We start from the raw sequence: 12,677 nt of genomic DNA on the forward strand, positions 1-12,677 counted from the left end.
CTCAGTATTTTACCTCAGTGTTTGTAAGCCAAAACTAGGAGTAGGTGAAAAATGCAGAAGTGGTGACGTGTTTCTATTAGGCCACATTCACACGTTCGGTGTTTGGTCAGTATTTTACCTCAGTATTTTACCTCAATGTTTGTAAGCCAAAACCAGGAGTGGGTGATAAATACAGAAGTGGTGACGTGTTTCCATTAGGCCACATTCACACGGTCAGTATTTTTTCAATATTTTACCTCAGTATTTTTAAGCCAAAACGAGGAGTGGGTGATAAATACAGAAGTGGTGACTTGTTTCCATTCGGCCACATTTACACGGTCAGTATTTTTTCAGTATTTTACCTCATTATTTGTAAGCCAAAACCAGGAGTGGGTAATAAATGCAGAAGTGGTGACGTGTTTCTAGTCTACTTTTCCTCTGATTGTTCCATGTCTGGTTTTGGTGTTCAGCTCTTTTCACGTTTGCACCAGACACCAGAAGAGGCGCTGTCATAGATTTCCCAATTCATACAACCAGTGTTAGAACTCAGTAATTGTATTTGTCTGGATGATGTCAGTGAGAACGGAGTGATCGAGTGAGCAACAGGAATGGAGTAAAGATTGGGGACAGTCAGGAAACCATTAATAACATCAGATAATCCACTGAACCACCAAAAACGATTCGTTTGGCCGAGTTTTACCTCATGAGGCCTTATATCTGTGGTCAGGATTTATGTCGTGATACAATAACTGCGGCCGCTCCTCCAGTCTGTGGGATCAATATTCCGCTTCTCAATTACTAAAATGGCCGTTGCAGAGGAATGGGGAGCGCAGAAGAAAGTCTCCTGCCTTTCCATTGTTGAGTGAAAGAACAACGTCAATAATGATGATGCTGTGCAGAGAATGGACAGGGGAGGTATGGTTTAAACTTTCCGCAGCATACCCCTTGCATCTGCAGCAACCATCTTGGCCATAGAGATCTCATCCTGTGTAGTCCTGGTTTTGTCCTTCTATTACACCACGTCTCTAGTTTTTTGTATATGGCTGTGTGCACACGTTGCAGATTTTTCGGGTTTTTTTGCTATAAAAACGCATACATTATGCATCCCATCATTTAGAATGCATTCTGCAATTTTTGTGCACATGATGAGTTTTTTTCCGCAAAAAAAAACGCATAGCGGTAAAAAACACAGCATGTTCATTAATTTTGCGGATTTTTTGCGGATTTCCCACTATATTATTGCATTGGGAACCTCCGGAAAAATCCGGAAAAAAAACGCACCAAAAACGCGGTAAAAAAAAACGCGAGAAAAACACGCAAAAAATGCATGCGGATTTCTTGCAGAAAATGTCCTGTTTTGCTCAGGAAATTTCTGCAAGAAATCCTGAACATGTGCACATATCCTATAAGTGTTGTCAGATCCGTTGAGATGCCTTTGATTTGTGTCACCTATTGAAAGGTTTTATATCAAATGGAAATTGAAAGAAACTTTATTGACAAGAACAAGCAAGCATCACCAAAGCAAGTGGGAAATAAGCAAGATTCTGAGAATAAGACAGGATCTTATCATGTATCTCTGTATACAGGGAGCTCCCCCTAGTGGTGGCTGCAGACAGGATCTTATCATGTATCTCTGTATACAGGGAGCTCCCCCTAGTGGTGGCTGCAGACAGGATCTTATCATGTATCTCTGTATACAGGGAGCTCCCCCTAGTGGTGACTGCAGACAGAATCTTATCATGCATCTCTGTATACAGGGAGCTCCCCCTAATGGTGACTGCAGACAGGATCTTGTCATGTATCTCTGTATACAGGTAGCTCCCCCTAGTGGTGGCCGCAGACAGAATCTTATCATGTATCTCTGTATACAGGGATCTCCCCCTAGTGGTGGCCGCAGACAGGATCTTATCATGTATCTCTGTATACAGGGATCTCCCCCTAGTGGTGGCCGCAGACAGGATCTTATCATGTATCTCTGTATACAGGGAGCTCCCCCTAGTGGTGGCTGCAGACAGGATCGTATCATGCATCTCTGTATACAGGGAGCTCCCCCTAGTGGTGGCTGCAGACAGGATCTTATCATGTATCTCTGTATACAGAGAGCTCCCCCTAGTGGTGACTGCAGACAGAATCTTATCATGTATCTCTGTATACAGGGATCTCCCCCTAGTGGTGGCCGCAGACAGGATCTTATCATGTATCTCTGTATGCAGGGAGCTCCCCCTAGTGGTGGCTGCAGACAGGATCGTATCATGCATCTCTGTATACAGGGAGCTCCCCCTAGTGGTGGCTGCAGACAGGATCTTATCATGTATCTCTGTATACAGAGAGCTCCCCCTAGTGGTGACTGCAGACAGAATCTTATCATGTATCTCTGTATACAGGGATCTCCCCCTAGTGGTGGCCGCAGACAGGATCTTATCATGTATCTCTGTATACAGGGATCTCCCCCTAGTGGTGGCCGCAGACAGGATCTTATCATGTATCTCTGTATACAGGGAGCTCCCCCTAGTGGTGGCTGCAGACAGAATCTTATCATGTATCTCTGTATACAGGGATCTCCCCCTAGTGGTGGCTGCAGACAGGATCTTATCATGTATCTCTGTATACAGGGAGCTCCCCCTAGTGGTGACTGCAGACAGGATCTTATCATGTATCTCTGTATACAGGGAGCTCCCCCTAGTGGTGGCTGCAGACAGGATCTTATCATGTATCTCTGTATACAGGAAGCTCCCCCTAGTGGTGGCTGCAGACAGGATCTTATCTTGTATCTCAGTATACAGGGAGCTCCCCCTAGTGGTGGCTGCAGACAGGATCTTATCATGTATCTCTGCATACAGAGAGCTCCCCCTAGTGGTGGGTGCAGACAGGATCTTATCATGCATCTCTGTATAGAAGGAGCTCCCCCTAGTGGTGGCTGCAGGAAAAATTCAATGGGACCTGAAGCTCTGCATCAGGAAAAAAAATCACAACCTCTATTAAGAAACCAATATATACAAAATGACAAAATGAAAATCAATAATATCATCAGACACTGGACAGGATTGTGGGGGCGAGAGACACTTGGCTCGCCAATCTGATGTTATACGAGGAGTTTGCAAAGTATTTCTGTAGAGTGGACCCAGCAGGCGATGAATATCCCAGATACAGGACTCCCCTGGAATTTGGCTGTAAGAGAAAGAGCAACAGTGGGAACTAGTCACCCCAAACTCTGCGTCTATTTATTATAACATACTATAATATCAGTGACCGGAAGGAGCAGGAGCCTCCTGTGTACAATGTGGAGCCCTGATGATACTTGGGGGTCAGTAACTGCCACCTAAAACAGCACAGCGGGGAACGATCCTGACCTGTCTATGGGATCCAGATCACCAGCACGTGAGAGGTGGAGGACGTGGCATCGGAGGCTGGAAATGGAGGTTCTGCACTGACTGCAAAATGTGTAACCCTGCCCGGTGCTGCTCATAGACTGGGGAGAAGCTTCCGGGCAGGAGAAGTCTAAGAGTTCCTCCTTTTCTTGCCTGTTGTGTAAACAGACGAACATTTATTAAATCTGTATCAGGAAATACAACGTTCTCCCAAACATGATCGATATACAATTATATCACATATTTAGGGTTACTCTATGGCGTGTTCGTTATTAACGAGGACATGCAGTTCCATATATGAACAGTAGATGTCCCCGTTGGCTTTCATGAAATCACACCTGGGCAGTGGGGCCAAGAGGTAGTGGTCACATGCGGATCTAGAGTCTACGGGGCCTAAAGGTCTCGGCCAGAGTCACCAAATTATAAATTACATATGATATATGGAAGAAAAGGTTTCTGAAAGTTCTCAGATATGTGTTAAAGAATGTGAGCAATACACTCCAAAACGGCTGATAACAGAGAACAATACACAGCAGTAGTGATGGCGTAGGCAAGTCGAAAGTTTTCTCGAAATTTGCACCTCCTGATGTGACCATTTTCTGGCTTACTACACTTTCTGTTTCCAGACCCAGAGCTGATAATTTCATGTTACTGATGTGGGACAGAAGAGTAACTGAACCCCTAAAATACTAATACAAGTCCGCACATACGATCTGCAGAACATCGCGCCGGTTATATCGTATCTGTAATAGAGACAACATGGAGGGGTTCTTCTTACATTCGGATGTTGTTCCTGGTCCTCAGAACCTCAATGCTTCAAGACGACAGTAATCCCCAGTGTCATAACCATCACTGGGGACCGAGACAGACGTCATCTTATACCGCAGGTTTCGTACTAGTGATGAGCGAATGTGCTGGGATAAGGTGTTCTTCCGAGCATGCTCGGGTGCTAATCGGGAGCTCGAATACTATGTTCGAATCCCCGCGGCTGCATGTCTCAGGGCTTGTAGACAGTCTGCAACACATGCAGAATGCCCTAACAAACAAGCAATCCCCGCACCTGTTGTGGCTGTCGAACAGCCGTGAGAGGTGTTGACTCGAACATATTTTTTGAGCAGATTACACCTTATCCCAGCACATTCGCTCATCACTATTTCCTACCAGTCACGTCCACAATGGAAAGCTGACATCTTACCCCTGCTGACCGGATGGGCCCCCGGAAGTTCTTGCGTCTTTGATATCCATTTGGATCTTTGTCATTTTTCTGCGCCGCGCTCTGTGTATCTGCCGGACAAAAGGAAACGGTCTTCCATTATCATCAATTATGGCGTCCTAATCTTCCTGGATTTTTTTATGACCCAGATCAGAACTCAAACATCCAAGGAGTTGCACATTTTGTCTCCACCTCCCCTAAAGCAAGTGAAGCAATAAGTTTCGATAAAGAGGGGGGACTAAGACTGCCTTGTCAGGGGTTTGGGGGCAGATTGCTGCTGGTGACACCTTCCCCATCTTCTCTGACTTTTATAGGGTCCAGATTCTTCAATGTAATTCTTGCTTCTCACCTGAAGAGGGCGCCGTTTTAGCAGTGCGAGACCTGCTTTGACGACACAAGCTGCTTCCATCACTTCCCAGTGACATAAGATGACAAGGGTTGAAGTCAGGATGGGTGGGAGACGCTGTACTCTGTGTCCATGGGCTGGATGTAGCTGGCAGGACTACGGGTGGGACCTTCTCTCTAAAAAAAAAAAACAGGAGGTGTTTGAGCCTTCACTGCATCAGGTTCTGCAGCAGCTGAGGACAGAGATGGATTCTACCTTCTCAGGAGACGCGGCACCTTCTCCAGTTTACCGTAACCGTGTGGAGACCTTGGGGAGCGGCTTCCGTCTTTCGTGGCCTCTACTTCCATTTGAGTTGGCTCATTTATTATTTCTGAAGAATGGATTTTAGGGTCAGATCTGAAAATCTCACATCTTTCTAATGATTTCCTTGTTTTTTCCCTTAGAGGAGTGAACCATGCCACGGCCTAAAAAACACACAAAACAATAAAAATAAAAAGCCCTAAAAGAAATTATAATTCTATTTATCCAGGATCTTGTCACATGTGATCAACTAGGAAGTTAAGAGCCCAATAGCCTCATGGAGGAGCAACAATAAAGGGTTACAGACTGGGCCTTCACCACTTTGAGGCACTGGCTGGGTCTCCAAAATTCAACCTCCTTTCCTGAGTTTGTTCTTCCAACCCATCACACGCCTGGTAACCATTGCTTACCATTGGCCGACAGTGTTGGCACCCTTGAAATTGTTCCAGAAAATAAAGTATTTCTCTTTTTCAACAATTTTGGTTCTCAAGTCCTCAGACAGTTCTCTTTTCCTCTTTCTGTTCTCCATGCTTAGTGTGGCACACACAGACACACAATGCAAAGATTGAGTAAACGTCTCCCCTTTTTATCTGGTTTCAAGTGTGATTTTTATATTGCCCACACCTCTTACTTGCCACAGGTGAATCTGAACGAGCATGATATGCTCAAAATAATCTCAACTGTCACTTTTTTGGGGTGGGAAGAAATACCACAAACCTGACTGTGTGGGGAAGTGAATTTTGCACAATTCACCTAAAAGTGGCCAATTTGAAGGCACCTTAATGGTTATTAAGAAATGTTGGTAGGTATAGAGGTTACCTAAAGGTTTTTATTAACTTTTTTTTCCAGCCGAAGAGGTGGCGAAGCAGCCACACATTCATGGCAATCTCTTTTTGATGTCTTAGCTATCTCCATATTTCCCATAAACTTCATTAGAGAAACAATGTTCAACAACTTTCCAATATCTGAGCTTTAAAGATGGTGGAATTCAGGTTCTGTAGACGTGACAGTGGTTCTCAACAACTTGTTCTAAAGGCCACCAAAATTCCACCGAGTTCAGAAATTCTGGCCCTGATGCTCAAAGCGGCCCAACAACCCCTCAGTCACATAAGACACCAGTGTTGTAAATGGCACATGGTAGATAGGGGCACTTTTACAGATTTCCCATTGCGGTCCAGGAGCTCCAAGTTACCCCACTTGCCTCAATGGCTTCTTCTATGGGTAAGTACATTTTGATTCTATGGGATCTCTAATGGAGCTTAAGAAGCTTCACTGAACTTTTTGCATAGAGTCGATTAATATAAAATATCTTACTTGTCCATTCGGTTTACACAAAATGGTTGTACATTTTGGTTCCGTCACAAATTTGTTCTGTTCTTTCCACAGGAAGTCAGTGGGAGGTTTATGAGGGAAACCAGCTGCAGACGCCCAAACCTGGGATCAAAAGATGGAAAAGATGACGTCACATTTGTAATGTCGTTATATGTTATAGCACTGACTATTTTTGCCATTTATCCTAAAAAACAAAGTATTTTCTGAAAAAATGAAAAAGGTTGTACTTAGACCAACAACTTCAGAAGTTGAAGGTCAAAAATTAAAAGATGTCTGCCCTTTTTACCAACAAAGATACGACCACAATGAAGAACAGGTTGAGTATAATGTGCCTCCGACTCCCCCCCCCAACATCGTCTGAATACAAACTCCAAATTCTCCTGTACTCACAGATTAGCTGCCATCAAAGGGGTCTGATAACAATTTTCTCCCTGCTTTGAATTGAAAATACATAAATGTTTGGCCAATCATGTGAGATGGGAGACAAGGGCATCCTAAAAATAAAGTTATTGTTCAGATGTGACCACTGAGACTCATCTGTAGCTCAACTTGTCTTCAAATCTTACTACCATTAAGCAAACCTTCTTCAAGACTTGATCACCATATGACTTCTTCATAACCAGACCACTGAAAAACTCATTCTTCAAGATACGATCTCTAAAGAACTCTTTATCAAGACCTGATGACTGAACATGCCAACTTTAAAATCCATTAATGAATAAGTCTTCAAGAATTAGACAACTGAAGAACTGTTCATCAAAACCAAACCAGTGAGGAACATTTTCTCAAGACCTGAACACTGAAGAAGTCCTCTTCAAGACTTGATCACCAAACGTATATACTGTGTATAAATTATGTTCAGTGATCAGGTATTGAAGAGGACTCCTTTAGTCATCAGATTATCAGAAAATGTTCTCGAAGGTGTGTAAGATCTTGATTAAGAGGTCTTCAGTGGTCACCTCTCAAAGAAGTGTTTATAATTTATATACAGTATATAACACTTCTTCAATATGTGACCACTCAAGAACTCTTCATCAAGAACTTATGACTGAACAAACCAGACCCCAACCTATCAACAAGTTTTCTTCCAGATCAGAGTACTGATGACCTGTTCCTTGAGACCTGACCACTCAAGAAAATGTTCTCAAGACCTGAGCACTGAAGAGTTGACCACCGAACATACTTATTTTTCAAGATCAGACTAAGAACAATCCATTCAGTATAATCCTTACTGTGACCGACGATAAAAGTTTTTTACGACCTTACTTCTCAGACCTGACTGCAAAACCAATGTCTCCATGATCAAACCACATCTCTAAGAATGTGCCACAGAAAAACTCCTTTTTGGGAGCTGAACTAGGACAACTCTTCTTCAAGACCTGACTTCTTCGCACATATGACCTCTGAGCTTCACAAAGAATCATCCAATTAACAGAAATCACACAGTATGCCCCCATAATTTGCTAACTTCTTTGCATGTCCCAAACAACCAGGAACAGAATTCGTCTTTGTGTAAATGTTAACTGATTAAACTAATTGATTAATTAATTCTTGATTAACATTTTCCACCTTTTGGATATATATTATAAATCATATTTTGTGTCTATCTTTTCCCCTTCCTCTTTGCTTACAGTCACATCACAACTTGCTAGGACTCTGGATTTTGGTGGAAAGCGGTAGATGGACACAGGATGTCCACGAATGTTCTGCTGCAGTAGATAACCTCCAATGTCTTCTTCTTTATCAAGAGATCGGTTGACAATTCTCACGAAATGGCCATCAGGTTGAACTTCTGTGATTTCCAGATCTCCAAGGGCACTGAAGAATTTTATAGACATATGAGAAGAGTAAATCTTCACATTTAAGTAGTATGTAGGTCAGTGTTCCCCATATCTGGCCCTCAAGAGCCACCAACAGATCATGTTTTCAGGATTTACTTAGTATTACACAGGTGATGGGATTCTTGGTCGTCCAGCTGATGCAAGTATCACCTGTGTAATACTAAGGAAATCCTGAAAACATGACCTGTTGGTGGCTCTTGAGGACCAGAGTTAGGGAACACTGATGTAGGTCATTAAGACTAAAAAGTAGGAAGTACACATAACAGTTTGGGTAATGGGCCCATTCATAACTTTTTTACCAAGACCAATACATTTAATCTATAAATTTATCTACCCTATCTGCCCCAAAATTATTGCATCTGCTTTCCGTTGGTCATGTCATCTAAACCTATTCTTGACCTTCAGATTGTAATTGCATTTTGGCCACCTTATTTTAGAAATTTATGATCGTATCCAAGATAAATCGGAGTGGTCATGTTGGACGCTGGTGCTCGGTATTATAAATGATAACGTTGAATTATTGAGCATGTCTGGTTTATGTAACTTCCCTCTTGATGCATCCTGACACATAACACTTCTGAGAAAAGCAAAAGTATGTAATGCCCGGGGCTACCAGAGACAAAAATATCAATACAGCACAGATACCTGGAGGTTCACACATTTAGACAGAGACCAATAGATTGTTAAGGAGCTTCTTTCTTTAACAGAATGTGTCTCTTATAATTTAGGTTTCATTATCAATTTTTGGAAAATATTCTCTATTTATATATATATATATATATATATATATATATATATATATATATATAAAGGCAAAAGTCAGTCCCTCGGTTCCAGTGGTAATTAACACCACCATTTCCTCCTAGAACAGGAGGTTGGGGTCTTGTCCTTCCTCTTAGTTCCCTGGAGGTGGAACTCTCAAGAAAGATGCTTCCTCTTTTCCACTTTTTTTTTGGAGATGGTGTGACCTGTGAAGGTCTGTTTTAACCAATGGGAAAACTGATTGAGAAACCCTGAGGAGACATCTATCTAGCCATGAAATACTAGGACCTTGGACTTAAGTGGTTAACAGGTACTGGCTTAAAAAGTTTGATCTATTGATGACTCTTCATGTAGAGTTCTCCTGATGGGCTCCATAATTTAAGTAGGTTAGAAGAATGGTCTATGGGTCTCTTGTGGGTGATACTGGCCAACAAGAGATGGAAAGAGAGTAAACAAGTGCCAGGTCTACTTGGAAGCCTCTATGATTTAAGGTGGAATCTAGCTCCAAACTAGCATGCCGCGAACTCACCTGGTGCACACAATGCCTAGTTGGGTGCATCTGAGAGAAGATGTTGAGTAGTGGTGTCTAACCACATGGGGCTGGGGGATATCAAATGACATGTAAGAGACATTTATAAAAAGTATAATGGAGATGGTACCTCACTGTATGATGAAGTCTAGGGAAAGTGGTTAGGAGATGACACGTAAAGACCATCAATGGTGAACTGACCTGGATACGGCTTCTTTAGTGCCCCCACGTGTCATGGGTGCAGTGTTGGTAACATCTTGAGGGTGCACATTATTTTCCATCATAGATGAGAAAGAGCTCTGTGTTTTGCTAGGGTCTGAAGTGGTGGAACTCAAGAGAGGAGTGGTGGCCGGCCTTGTCACCAGCTCAGCTTGGTGGCCTTCATCTTCTGGGTAAAGTAGATCTAAAATTAAGTTTGTAAAGGGGCAAAGCCCAGATTAGTTTCTGAGTCTTTAGGTGGCACTGTCATATTGATGATATTTACCCCCCAACCTAAGTCAGCCTACAAAGTGCTCCAGCATGGGCACCATACATTCAATATCTAAAGCCACATTGCATTCTCAGCCCGTATCTTGACCCTCCACGGACACAGAAATCTTACCAGGACTTTCTTCTTCTAGTGAATTATTCCCGTCAGAGGTGGCTCCGCTGTTGGACAATGTACCAGGATCCGATGGGATTAATTCAGGCACAGGACCATTGGTGTAATCGGGAAGACTGTCGAAGGTTTGAGACTGAAAAGGTTCCGGTAATAAATGTGAGGAGAATGGAGGGGTGCGGAGAGCAAGCAGCGGACGGATAGTCATCCTGCAGGGAAAACAAAGGCCTTCACTGTACATCATGAATGAAACTATGAAAGAGATGGTGGTCGGTAATAAGGGGAGAAGTAACTATCATCATTTCATGAAATCAGAGCAATATCGTTGGAATTTTCACATTCTCTCTGAACATTGACCAGGAGGGGGCATCACTGAGATATGAACTCCTCAGACTTCCGAGAATCCTACAAAACTCTAAGATTGGCTCTGGATGTGAGTGCGGAATAGGATGAGTATAAGCGAAGAGGAACAAAGCCATTCAGTATCACACGCAGATGCATCATGGAGTTGTGTGAAGACTGAAGCCAAAAAAGCACCGATGTTGGACCTCAAGTGTAGAAACCTCTCTAGTAAATCTACCAACGTATAGGGGCAGTCCGATTCGGACATTGAACAACCCCAGTTCCAAAAAAGTTGGGTTGCTGTGTCAAATGTAAAGAAAACAAGCAATGATATGGAAATCTCATATAGCCATATTTTATTCACCACAGGACACAGAGCTGAAGTTCAATGTTGGACATTTTCCCATTTCTTTAAAAAAATAAAAACTTGTTTAGAAATCGATAGCAGCAGCACATCTAAAAAAATAAGTCAGGGAAGGGATAACAAAAGTGTGGAAAAGTGGTAAAAACTAAAAACATCTGAAGGGTCAATTTCCAACTAAGTCACATGACTGTGTGTAAAATGAGCATGTGAGAGAGGCAGAGTCTCACAGAAGCAAAGATGGTCAGAGGTCACTGATCTGTCAAGGGCTGTGTATAAACATTGTGAAACAATGTCACGGGGATACTGCAACAGAGAGGGGTCAGAAGATCGTGGTGTCTGAGTTCATGAACTCCTGAACTGGTTAGAAGTCCTTCATCATCTTATTAAACAGAGCAGTTTATTTTTCTTGCTAGCAGTGCAAGGGTTAATCTGTTCAGTTGAAGCTCCTGGAGCTTTCCTACCTGGATTGTATCAGCTGTTCAGTGTTGGCCGCTCCCCTCTGCTATATATGCTCTCCTCTGGCACTTAGGATGTGACAGTGTTAGTTCTTACTGCCTGGTTAAGAGTTAGAGGTGTTGTTTGTGGATGGAGTTAGCATTTGGAGATTTGTTCAGGAGATTGTTGTTTGGAGTTTTATCTGTGTGCACATCCTCTCCTATTTGGTTTCTCCTTCCCTTAACTCCCCTGTGTTACACTCTGTTATTTTTTGTGTATATTTTGTATAGTTGGTATTTTCATTTATCGACAAAAAATGGGGAAAGATTCCAGTACAACCATTGAGGGATAAAATGGGTTCTTTGTTCAAACATAGTTAAAACATTAAAAGGTGAGGCCTTGTCCCTTTTCATTTATCCCTGTTCTTCCTACCTTGTTTGTTTGATTAGTGTGTTCTTTATACACACTTCAGCTTCCCACTACCCTGGGAGTACAATTGCAAAAACTTTAGAAATCCCATCATCTATCCATAAGAGATTTCCAAGTCATTCTATTCTTGTTTTCTTTACATTTTACGCAGCTTCCAAACTTTATGAGAATTGGGGTTGTAAGCAATCCTGTCATTAGGCCAAGCATATGTTGTCCTGCTGGAAGAAACCCAGCGATCAGATGTAATTGGTAATTGCAGCAAGGGTTCACTTTCCCTGTACTGACACCCCAGATTACACAAAGCATTACACCGCTCTCATTAAAATGAATGGGCTGTCTGCATAAGTAAACATGACATTGGGTCCTCCAGAGTGATGGACTGTTTTTGTAGCCACTCTCAGCTCTGGAGGTCCTAGCTCAGCTCTACTAAAGAGAATGGCTCAGAAGTATAATACTATGTCCAACCTGTGGACAAGGGTGGAGCCGTTTCTGGAAAGCCAGCCATATTTTTGTACTCCTAGACAACTGCCTTTTACTCTTCTCTAATCCCACTGTAGACCATGATGGAGAGCCCCACACACATTTCCTACAGTAGATGCCTCCTTACTGCTGTTCCTCCTCTTCCAGCAAAGACCTCAGGGCATCCAGCTCGTTCCTCAGTGATACGTTGGTTTCTTGAAAGGTGTTCAGCTCCTTCATTTTGGCCAAGAGAAGATCCTGAAGCTCCTGGAAGACAAAGGATGTCTGATATGTGAGATACATAGAAAAATCAGATGGATGGATGATATATGGATGAATAATTATATTCACTCTGATAATAAGATCCTTTCTAGGAACAT

General features: G+C 42.6%; 1 protein-coding gene across 1 annotated transcript in view; it reads right to left on the minus strand.

Moving 5' to 3' along the window:
* Positions 1-1,452: 1,452 nt before the first annotated feature.
* The window catches only part of LMNTD1 (lamin tail domain containing 1), a 54,516-nt gene continuing 43,291 nt past the window's right edge, over positions 1,453-12,677 (minus strand). The window contains exons 9-17 of the mRNA XM_077266866.1: positions 12,446-12,564; positions 10,272-10,477; positions 9,872-10,073; positions 8,170-8,356; positions 6,521-6,640; positions 5,162-5,370; positions 4,910-5,082; positions 4,543-4,631; positions 1,453-3,147 (exon numbers count right to left, since the gene is read on the minus strand). Coding sequence (XP_077122981.1) covers positions 3,007-3,147; positions 4,543-4,631; positions 4,910-5,082; positions 5,162-5,370; positions 6,521-6,640; positions 8,170-8,356; positions 9,872-10,073; positions 10,272-10,477; positions 12,446-12,564 — 1,446 coding nt within the window. The 3' untranslated portion in view covers positions 1,453-3,006. The remainder of the gene's footprint in view (positions 3,148-4,542; positions 4,632-4,909; positions 5,083-5,161; positions 5,371-6,520; positions 6,641-8,169; positions 8,357-9,871; positions 10,074-10,271; positions 10,478-12,445; positions 12,565-12,677) is intronic.

This window comes from Ranitomeya variabilis, chromosome 5, assembly GCF_051348905.1.
Source record: "Ranitomeya variabilis isolate aRanVar5 chromosome 5, aRanVar5.hap1, whole genome shotgun sequence".
In the NCBI taxonomy this organism is placed as follows: domain Eukaryota; kingdom Metazoa; phylum Chordata; class Amphibia; order Anura; family Dendrobatidae; genus Ranitomeya; species Ranitomeya variabilis.